Source organism: Aythya marila, assembly GCF_965140915.1.
Source record: "Aythya marila genome assembly, chromosome: 10".
Taxonomy (NCBI): Eukaryota; Metazoa; Chordata; class Aves; order Anseriformes; family Anatidae; genus Aythya; species Aythya marila.
This window is the reverse complement of record NC_139051.1, coordinates 20,323,814-20,335,926: the sequence shown is the minus strand read 5'-3', so window position 1 is coordinate 20,335,926 and position 12,113 is coordinate 20,323,814. Positions and strand designations below refer to the sequence as shown.

Below are 12,113 nucleotides of genomic sequence, written 5' to 3'. Positions count from 1 at the left end.
TAAAGGCTAGGAAAATGTGACAGTGATTGTATCAGGGAGACAGAAAATGGTGCTGAGAGGAACATTATTAATAAAGTGGTAATAATGAAAATTTTCAAAAGAAAGACATCCAATTCATCAGTTAAGCTAATACTACAAGAAGAAAACCATTTCTAAAAGTTCCTTTAGCTGACCTTAACCCTTAATTCCACTGTAATTGAAATTTTGTTTATAAACAAAAGGCTTATTTGGTTATGCACAACTTTATACTAGTTTATACTCTGTTCAAATGAACTTTCTGCTTTGCTTAAAATCTTGTACAGAACTTTTGCTGAATCTAGCACTTGATGTCAAACACAAAGGTTTGCTGAACCTACGCTATTTCTATTCACCATTTCACTTACCAGCAGTTGTGGAGTATTAACCTCATTAGAAAATTTTCACTGTAAGTACTCTTAGTGGAGCATATATGTATACATACATATGTTCCTGAAATCTTTTCTCAGTTTAACAAATATCCTCACCTGCTTCCTGATAACATGCTGTCTTCCTCATAATATTCTTCTCCACTAAAATATTCCTGTTCTCCCAAATAATGATCATCATTGCAATAGTCTCGAACTTCACGTTCTTCACGGCAAATAGTAGGTCGACGTCCATCACCAGAGTCAGACCTATAAGCAGCAAACAAATACTTGGGACTGATTATAGTTTAGACATAGCTCTTTGAAGGTGCATTCAATAAAAAAGAATTAACAACTCAGGCAGAATGTGACTTTATAGTAAATTCTGTAGAACTACAGTTCAGAATAGAAGCAGTTTACCTGTTTCTTCATGGCCTTCCTTTCTTTGTTTATGGTACAAATATGAAAATAATTAACATGGGGATGTTCTGCGAAGTTGAATACATTTAAGACATTTTTACAAAATATAAATTCAAAGTACTTGGTAGAAAAACAGCCTCTCTCAAATCTTGGAAGGTTACCACATAGCTAAAATATTAAGGAGCATTCACTGAGGTTCTTCCAAGAAAAATGCGTGTCCAAATCTAGACACTAAAAGCTACAACTGAACGCACATTTAGCAATGCACTTCAAATAATGGACTACATCTAATTTTAAAATCTTGTCTTAGAAAATATCCAGATACAAGGCCAGGATACATTTTGGGCCCCTTATAAATGGGATCATACATAGAAGTATTTACAAAAGCTAACATCATTTTTTTTCCAATTTACGCAAGTCAGTCTTACACAAGGACTACCACCAGGTGTGATCTTTTGTTTGCTGAAAACTGCACAAACCTGTGCAGACTTTAGGAGGGTTTGAATAGTTTTGAACTATAAGAGAAGTTTACCCTTTTAGAACAGTGGACAATCTGACTTAGCATTCTTCACGTTAATTTATCAGCATATTCATTGTCATGCAGTTAGTCTGGAGAACCACACTGCTTCTTTAAATGAACAAAGAAAAAAAAAATCTACTTTGTGCTTTTGAATTATATCAGAACAAAGTAAACTCACCTAATGTATGTTTCATAGTAGCGGGTTCTATCCAGGTAAGCCATGAAATTATGGAGAAAGATACTTTAAAATCAGGTAGCTTTGAGAAATCCATTGGTGATTACATTGTCTGTACTGTAATAATTTCATTTTAAATAAAATGACTATTTTCAAACCTTATTAAAGTTACACCATTTTCCCACATATCAAAGCTATAGTTTAAGTTTTGTACAGTAATAGGGAACTGAAATGAAGCTAAATATATGAATTAGTTTAATGCAGCACAATTTTTCTTATAGTGGATTTAAAACATATACATTAATTTAAAAGCAAATATTATTTTCGTAAGTTTACCTTCTACTGCTTGGCCTTCTACGCTTCTCATGATCAGCTCTGGAGTATGAATGGTAACCATTTTCAGATCTATGCTCATGATTTCCAAAAGTTGTGTGTTTTCCATGGACAACTTTGGACACATTGGCATTATTGAGATTGGCATTTGTTGAGTTTGGAACTTGCTTTCCTACTGAGTTGTGGTTATGATGATTGTGGTATATAGAATTTCCTGGATATGGATTTTTCTCAGTATCACTTGCAGATGGAATTGAAGGCCGTTGAACATGTAAAGGACGGTGTGTGGTGTTGATCTGTTGAAATGAATCTCGTCTGTCACTGCTAATATGGTTTATGTGGTTGCCAAAGAGGGCACCATTCCTCTATTTTAGGGGAAGAGAAAGAAAAAAATAACATCAGGTACAAAAAACATTTTCTGACAGCAATGACTTACTTCTCTCCAACATGCATACAAAGTATCAAATAAACGTGATTTTTCTTTCTAATATATGATGATTCAGATGGGATCTGCTGAAGTGATAGAGATGTGATTGTGCTAATGACAGTATTTGTATTTCAGAGTCAAATTAGCGAACATTTTTCTTTTTCCATACAACTTAATGTGACATCCAGCTTACTCTGTGTTTTGTTACACAAGAGAAACCTAGATTCTCATACATGAAGAACATGCACCAAATTCCTCAAAAAGGGACAGGACTGTGTAATTTCTGAGAACACTTTGGTGGAATTCTCTCCTATTTTCTCAGAGCATTGGTTTGCAACAGGTGTCACTCAGACAGGATGGAGTGCCATGCAACAGTTTGCAAGCATATCTCAAGTAGATAGCATTAAGCTTCAGTGGTTCCATTCTTTCTTCTTGCAGAGATATAAGAAAGAGCAGTAACTCTTTATCAGTCCTGAGAGTGAAATGGATGATGAGAAAGAATTAAGTGATAAATTATGACTATGACATGCAGCTCTCTTTTACATCTAACCCAGATTATGTAGCCTCCCTGTCTAGCCAGGGGTGTGTCTTGGATGACAGCTCAGAATTGAAGCTCAATCTAGAGAAGACAGGAGGTAATGATGGTTGGCAGAGAAATGCATCTACTGATGGTCACTGCACCACTATCTCCAGTACCACATCCTCCTCTTTTTGTAAAGGACAGCAAACTATGAGCTTCTGACAATTACTGCAGGAACATGCCTTTACATCTACTTCTGAAACATTGCAAAGAATTAAGTTTTCTTGCTAGCTGAAAAACAATTTGCTGGTTACAATACCAACTTTAAGTGCTCACCATTAGCCTGAATAGCTAAAGCATAAAAGAGGAAAACCAAACTTTTTTCCCCAATTAATTCTTATTGATATCCCTCACAGGAAAGTGGAACTGGCATTTGTGAGTTGACTTCTGTGCAATTCTAGGCATTCTTTTAAAATATGCAGCTCTGCAACTCTTATGGTTTTCCTGTTCATCTCTTCTTCCTACCCACCACTGCAGATGTTAAGACATTTACTGTTTAAACCTTGCCACTATCTCAGTTTGAGCTGTCTTCATAGGCACATGCAAGACTCACACATTTCTTAGGAATTACTAAAGAAAAAATAAGAATTAGGGAGAAGAAATTAGGAGCAGAAGAATGACTCTTGCTGGAACTCCTTCCTAAATTTATGATGAGATGCAGTTGTCCTGGTAATACCATTTTTCTAGATAGACATAAAACATACTTGATGTTTATTAAATATTTACATTTACAAGTGTTTATTAAATATTTACATTTTCTGGTTTGAGGCTTTTATTCTTCTTCTACATTCGGGGATAAACTCATTCTATAAACCTTATATTACATAACACAACATTAACAACATAGAAGTCACAGAGCTGTGTTCTGACATTACTTTATAAACATTCTCCTCCTCCTCTGGATTATTTTCCTCCGGTTCATCATCTTGCAAGTCACAGGATATAGCTCGGCGTATTTCAGGACCGATATCGTGAAGTGTCCTTAGTCCTGCCTAAATCAATCACAATATCATAACATATTAGGAATGCAAATTCTTCTATAGTCACAGACATGTAAAATTACTAAAAAACAGTTAACACATTTTTGTATTCTGATATTCATAGATGATGCATCCTACTATGTCTCTTTACTGTCATTAATAAAAGGCTTGTAGTCCAGTACAGTCCTGCTGAAGTGAAGTGTCCTTATTACCACTGTGTAGATCCTGACTAAAGGACCACTGATGTTTATGGAACCCTACGGAAACAAAATTCATCTTACAAGAAATTATAAGCAATCAACAAGTACTTTAATAAAACGTATTTCAAAAAGATGTATATTTAATGTTAAAAACGTGTTTGCAGCCTGTGTCCATGCAGGAAACACAAGAGGATCTTTGCTCCAGCAATAGCAGTTTTAGCAGAGCTCAGACTGTAAAGAAAGCAGTGAAATAATTCCAGCTCATCTGTGCTGCCCACAGGTACAGATGTGAACCTTCAGTGTAGAACAGAAATCCATCCAGCTACAGCAGCAGGGGCCTCAGCATGTATTGAGAAGGTTCATATTCCTTCTCAAGCCTACTATCAAAAGGAATTTTTAGCAAGAGTGTCTGTGCTAGAACTGCCGAAGAGACCCCTACACATCACAGAGAAAACAGACAGCATCCTTATGCCCAACAATTCCGTGCTTCTGTATGCCTTACCTACTCTGAAAAGATGATATTTTTCCTATTTTAACTCTGGCTGCCACTGTGTAAAGAAAAACAAACAAACAAAAAACCACAACCTTGTTCTCCCCAACTCTTTTTTTTCTTCTCAGGTTCAGAAGAAATCAATTTTTTTTTACCCCTTTACTAGTGCTACACTTACACATATAAAGAGCGTGCATGGCACTTGACACAATCACGATCTAAAAGCCTGATTTATCATCTTTCTGTGCATTTTTGATACAGACGTGAAGGCTGACCAGCCCATTGGGGCACGTTACTTCTCCTGGGGTGGCATGGAGATGGGTGGAGCATTTTGCATGTTTCAGAGCACAGACTGAGCTGGAGGGCCTTGGCAGGTACCAGGCATGGCTGGGTCCCATTCCTGCTGCCCATCACACACATTCCTGGGAGCTCGCTGCAGCACTGCACCCAGCTTTTAGACCCCAGTGGGAACAGCCAGTTTGCTGGGGAGCAAAATTGCATTTATGCAGTGTGGGCAACCAGAACCTGGAAAGGGAAGAACTAAAAAGCATTGTATCAGCCTGTGCTGATACACAGTTTCTTGCTCAGGTTTCACTCTACTGGTGTTTCACCTCCTGAAAATGGTGCTTGAATAATCACATTAGCTATGTGAACTTGGCAATTACATTTTCTTCCTCAAGAATGATCTTTGAGAGTTATGTTGTAATAGAACAGGTCTCTAAAATCATTTACTAGGGAGTTAATGTGCAACATACTTTTCATGAATGCGCTGTGCTTTTTCTCACTTCCTGTGCTAATTACATAGTCAAGTTTAGCAAGGTTGCTAATGGCATCACTTTGTAAGGTTCTAAAGGGAAGTAGAATTAACACTCCCAGGTACAAATTTCAAAATAGACCAAAGGCTTTAGTATTTATTTAGCAGAGGATTACTACTATATTTTGGTTGCTCTGTCACTAGTGAGAGTAATCACTTACACTTCCAAATCACCGACACTATAACATAAACTGTAGTAAGAACAGAACACAATGCCAGAAGTACTAAAATAAGAAAATATGCATGCAGAAAAATAGCTGATTAGACCTACACTATTGCAGTGAATGTGAGAGATGTAGCAGCCAAATCTCGATTCCCCAGTGTTCCTCATCTTCATCAACCCACCCTCTGAGGCTGAGCACACTGCACAAAATAGAGCACAAAAGCTCTATGCTTTCGGTCAAACCCCAACTCCCTTCAAGCTAAGCCCTTCTCTGAATGCAATGCTCTCAGACAGCAATATTATACTTTTTATCTCTAGCAAAAACTACTAGCTTATGTTCCTGTATGCCAAATTGTGACAAAGTCCCATAAATATATACCTGAAAACTGAGAAAAGGCAAATGTTTGGCAGGAACATATCTAATAATCATGTAATTACATTTCCCACTTCCTTCTGGTATATTTCTTGGTGAATTACTCCCTCTTAAAAAGAATAAATAAGAGCAGGCAGCTTTTATCATCTCATCTCTCCTCAGTAATACTAATTTTCCTGTGACAGACCCTTTGCAATGACAGTCACCAGCAGAAAATTAAAACCTGAATCACAGTATGTAAGAGTACACTTTTCAAAGTGTACTCAAACAATCAGCTTTATTTACTGACATCCAGTACCAAAGCCATAGGTTCTACAAGCAACACCTGCTTGCAGAATTAAAATATCTGTTAGGTTATTTGCTCCAACTGAATCACCCGGATTGACTTTGCTAAGTCTGTCAGTGACTACTCCCATGTACTGCCACATTTTACATGGAGCATTTGAAAAGTATTCTAAGCAATCTATGAATTTTTACAGCAGGAGGGCTCTGCACCATGAGATAAACTCTCATGGTAAGCTCTTAGTGGTGAGAAGACAACCCCTCATTATATCAGTCAACTTCACTGAAGTTGGGCTGATGTAAAAAGGCAGGCACTGGTACTTGTCTGCCAGTAGGAATATCCCTCCTCTGAACTACATTTCAGGTCTTCTGTGAAGATCACAAAGAAATCATGGGCTGATAAATGTTTGACTTTTACCTTCAAGTACTTTAGAAGCAAATCAAAGATCTCTTAAATAAAAAATAATATCACAAAACAACACAAAATCAGACCAACCCTTCCCACATCTTTCCATTAGTTGAAAAGGAAAATAAGGTCCTTCTGATACACATTTTCCCCTGCAATATTGACCAGTTTAGCCTACTCACAGCAAGAACCCTACAGGGACAATGGAACTACGCACTGTCCTTCTGTGGACAGTGATTTACTTGCATTTTTCAGGGAGGAGTGCTTGTTTCTTTGTTCCTACAACTGCTGAAGTCCATAGCAGGCAACTACTTCCCTAAGAACTTCATAAACATTTTGTGTTATATATATATACATATAATGAATCAAGACCAGCCACATTTCTGAGGCATCATAATAAAATGACTTTTTTTTTTTATTTTTTTTAAATGTCAAATTTTAGTGCTATACAGAAACTACTTCCTCACATGGCTTGTCAGAGCTGCAGACGAAAGGAAATCACAGTTAAATCCTTTTTATTTTCCATAAACGGAACAACTGGTAGGAATTGAAGACTGATATAAGACTTTTCATAACATTTCATTTAGTTAGTAATGGTTGCTGAAGGCGTGACACTCTCTGTAGTCTACCTTTTATCCTTTATATCTACTTCTTAAGACAGATTCTTGATTTCTGCAGATTTTCTCCTGTCCAGAGAATTTTTGCCTTTCCTTAAAGGAAGCTTCAAGATTATTTTATGCTATTTCATCAGTAAAAACACCTTTAAAGTTATTCCCTAAATAAATATAAATGTGAATAAGTATAATTTTATTTCCTATTTTTTGATGGTCAAAATATAAATCACATTATTTCAAGAAGCATGGGGTCAGTTCTACCATCGTATGTATGTCTAATATCCATCTCAGCTCACCAGTCTGGAAACTTGCTTGGTTCAAGGTTGTTAAATCAGTCAAACGGATCAGTTTTCTAAGAAAATGCATTAATAATACCAGATTATTACAGAACACACAACTCTTCAGTTCTGTTATCTCTAACTTTCCAACACAGAGTATCATTATTTGCTATTCACAAATATTTTTGCTTAGTGGATATGTGAGTGGAAAAAATAGTGGGTTTTTGTTTTGTTTTTTCCAAAACTGCACCACTGAATTATTCACGCTCTTCTGCAAAAGGACATCTGTTGGTTCTATTCATATTGTTCCATTTTGTTGACATTTCTTTGAAGTAGTGGAATAGAAGAGATACATGCTACTGTATTTGTTTGACTCTAATTCTATTCTATACATTTCACTACAAATTTGCAAAAAATAAAAGCTCTTTCTTATTCAGACATTTTCTCTCCAAAATTTATTTTTGATGCCTTTTTTTTTGTTTAATTTGTTCATTCTAGGCATGGGAAATATGAGATATATCAGACCAATAGTTAGTTATTTCATGACACAGAGTGCACCAAACATAATTACATAATAAAACCAAGCATGTCTTTAAATAGGCTTTCCTCTAAATACACAAGATGACTTCAAATTAACACAATAATTCTGTACAGCTGTGCTTTATGAGGCATAATAGCACCTGCAATGTTTTCAAGATGGCACAAAGCACTAATACATCAGTGCTGTGTGCTAAACAGCAGCTCTAGAGACAATTAGCAATGCCCCCATGTCTGACACAGCACTGAGATGACATGTGTGCCTTTAAATTTAAAGGAATAGAACTGTAGGTGTCCCTCAGTGGTGAAATTGTCATATGATTAATAACTATAGTTCTCAATTGGTCATTCAGAACCTAAATATACTTGAAAAGTATCACATGCCAAAATGCAAAAATATTTAAAAGTCAAATTAAGCATGAAAATATTAAGAAGTTAAATATTTCAAAAAGATTGCTTTTAACAAATGCTAAATAGTTTTAAGATTAATTTTATGCATCTGTAGTATTCATAAAACAGTAGCACCATTTTAGATTCACATTTTATGTTGAGAAGTTTGTGTATAATGCAAGACTTCAGAGTCACAACTTTTAGAAAAAAAAATAAAGGTTTATGAATACTGGAACTGCACAAAGATAATTTTCCCTATATCTGAACTCAGTGTACATCCATTTAGAGGCATCATGCAACCTACACACAGATGAAGTTTGAGCTTATTTTAAGCTGAGTAAACACAACAGTCTAAATAATAAGAATCACAATCACCACAGTAGTTCTAGTCACATAAAACAAACAATTCTCCCTACTTGAGGCATTTTATAGTGATATCATGAAATGGCAGACACTTGTATAATATGCTTCACAGATTTTAGAAGAATGCTGGATAGTTACGCATATTGCTATATAAACTAATTAGATCTGAAATAAAGCATAAACATGAATTCTAAATGCTAATGTCTTAAGAGTTTCAGAGTACTGAAAGTATATGACTATGAAACTGTTCATATGAACTGCTGTATAATGAATGTGATAATGAACACATTTTTAATAGCTGTTTATTTTATAGCAAAGAAAATCAAAAAGAACAAAAAACCACAACAGATGCACTGTCACAGCATAAAATAACCTGAAGGCAGTAAGAATGGAACACAATGCCAGAACTAGTAAAGTAAGAAAATAAGCATGCAGAAAAATATCTAAATAGACCTACGCTATAGCAGTGAACATAAGAGATGTAGTAGCCAAGTCTTGATTCCCCAGTGTTCCTCATCTTCATTGAGCCCACCCTCTTAACACCGAGGCTGAGTGCACTGCTCTACAATGGCACAAAAGCTCCGTGCTTTCAGTCAAACTGTGACTCCTGTGAAGCTAAGCCCTTCTCTGAATGCAACATGAACACAGAAGACAATTAAATTGAACTCGAACAAAGCATATTAACCCCTCAATAGATGCCTACTAGAGGTCTACCTTCTCTCAAGTTTCCTGTAGGGTTGATATTACTTACAATATTTTCATAGATAAAAAGCATAATTAACTTAACCCAAAGCACATTCCCAAGATCAAGTTCAGCTCAATAAATTGAGCTTGTGTCCTTATGATGTGAAGGGAAATATCCATTAACTTTTATTTGCAGATATTAACAAAGTGGATTGTGTGTAAATAAATGTGAAATACAGATGCAAATGTTATATAGTTTAGAGCACACGTTCCCTAGTAAAAAGAGCATCAAATTAATTCATTTACTCTAATTAACAGATGAAAGTAATTAAACCTGATCATGCTTCACTTAACATTTATTTTCACCAGCAATGTGACTACTGTTTGGCTCAATACATTTTTCCATCACCACAAAAAGACATCTCCTAAACTACTGCTACAAATATAATTTTCTGGTTTTATCCCAAGAATGTATTCATTCTAATTGCATAAATATTGATTAATAGAATAAGAAAGGCACTATGAGCAATTCACCCCCAAAGAATTTTGTGTCTCATGTCCTAAAAGTGTGTATAACAACAAAAATGTCAGTAGATAGCTAACGCAAACTGGTCACCTATCATTTGAGAACTAGCTGCTTTTCTTCCCTTCATAAGGACTGAAAACTCCTGAATCTGCAGAAAACATTCTAGCCTGTTGTTGTTCCAAGGAACATCATTATACTATTTCTGAAGATGGTTTCAATGACAATACGCAAGTTTAGACCAAATGCTATTGGTTATAACTTGAAATACACTTTTCTGACTGAGGAGGAATTTGAAACTTCATGGCAAAAAGACTTTACTCAGCAGCCTAAGTAGATAAACTCTGGAGACCCACTTCATGTTTTAGAGTGCTTCCTCTTCTTTTCCAAAGAGCAGCTTTTGTTAGGCTAACTACAAATGCTGCAGCCTTGAGGACAAACTGAGCTATACAGAACAAAAATCACCCTGAATGCAATCACTGCAGGGTAAGAAGGGGAATTCCTGCCTGCTGGAGATTCACAAAGCAAATCTAGTTTTGCCAGGAACTCCATTCCAATGGTCTTACTCAACCCAAACTTTGCTGCTTCTCCCCCTCAAACATTTCTCAAGCCTATTATCAGAAGAAGCCATTGTCTTTATTCCAGTTGTGTCAAGGTTCTGATGCAAAAATGGCAAGGGGACTACCACTGAAATTCTCTTGACACAACAGGCAATTTGTCTCATGTAACCAAATAATATGAAAGCAAAGGGTGAAAGTTTCACATCTTCATTTGTTAAGACTCCTGTCTTAATGACTAAAAAATAAATTAAAATGCTACTCTGTACTTTGTCGCTAATTAGAAGACACTAATTTTACAGCTTCTACACTGTTAGCTATCTTAAATATTCCCAGTTTCTATTCCTTTCTTTCCAGATAAGTTATTTTGGTAGAACATAATATTAATTTTCTTTTCTTACAGTTCCCTTCTTTCTCTGAATGTGCAAAGAGTCTGATACCTTCAGTGATTTATTTACTACACATATCTGGTATCATGAACATTGGCATCTAGGATCCAGCTTTCCTTCTTCTGGAAAATTCAATAAATGCTAACTATAAATGTGTTTTGACTGGAACTGAGAAATGGCAGAAATGAGACAATACAGAGTGAGTCTTACAGACTGGAGCATAAAACTCCAAAAATTCAGGAGACAATATTTAGGCAGTGCCACAACGTGCCTCTTTATGTTTTTCTCCTTCCTCCACTACAGAAATGTGGTGTTAGACAACCTATATTTTTGATTTTGACAGCTGAAGGGATAGAAAAATGCCTGCTATCAAGCCTATATATCATACTCATGATGAAATGCAAATAGAATTGATGGAACAGTTATCAGAACTGAGATCTAATTTACTGTTAGCCCCACTGACTGAGTGAGTCTTCCTGAATAACTGACATTTTTATAAAGGAAGCTAAAATATAATAAGCAGTAGCTTTCTAATATATATATATATATATATATATATATATAGGGAAGATTTTATTCCAGAATAAACTCTTCTGACCATATCAATACATCATTTTTTGATTGAGCAAAATTGGTCAGCAAGATAAAGAGAAAAAAATTAACTTGTTACATTTGTTGATAATCTACTTTGGAGAAATAGATACAGGAATCAGAATCATTTAGGTTGGAAAAGACTCTTAAGATCATCAAGTCCAAACATCTAATCCTTTAAATGCCCCATAAGACAGGGCTTTTTTCCAACCATAGGTTTCAGGTTTCTTTGAAATAGCCTTTCTACTGATATTTGGTAGATGAAGCTGAATTATTATTCATTTATTAGAAAGACAGAAGTATAACAGGAAAATGTGGAGAAAGAAAGAAACAACTTCCTATCTACTAGCTTGAATCATGTTATTGCCACAGGAACATTGTTTTAATCAGAAGGAAAACAAAACAAAAAAACAGTTTCCTAGCATTCATGGTGCAATTTTTAGCTGTTCTGAACTGAGAAATGTTTGTCTAAAGACAGAGAAAGTGCTAATTCTTCCCAGTTTCATCTTTCTGTCTGTCTTTGGCATTGAATAGGAAGCACAATCTGATAATAAACAATGGAGCATACTCACATTTGGAAACTCTACTTATTTCTATGCTGTTACATGCACAACTTCAAATACAGAGGTGGTAACCTGTAA

General features: G+C 35.6%; 1 protein-coding gene across 1 annotated transcript in view; it reads right to left on the bottom strand.

Moving 5' to 3' along the window:
• CACNA1D (calcium voltage-gated channel subunit alpha1 D) overlaps positions 1-12,113 on the bottom strand; it is a gene marked incomplete at its 5' end in the record, with an annotated part of 190,000 nt that overhangs the window by 13,265 nt on the left and 164,622 nt on the right. Inside the window, 4 exons of the mRNA XM_082768090.1 lie at positions 504-653; positions 1,502-1,528; positions 1,835-2,196; positions 3,714-3,830. Coding sequence (XP_082624216.1) covers positions 504-653; positions 1,502-1,528; positions 1,835-2,196; positions 3,714-3,830 — 656 coding nt within the window. The remainder of the gene's footprint in view (positions 1-503; positions 654-1,501; positions 1,529-1,834; positions 2,197-3,713; positions 3,831-12,113) is intronic.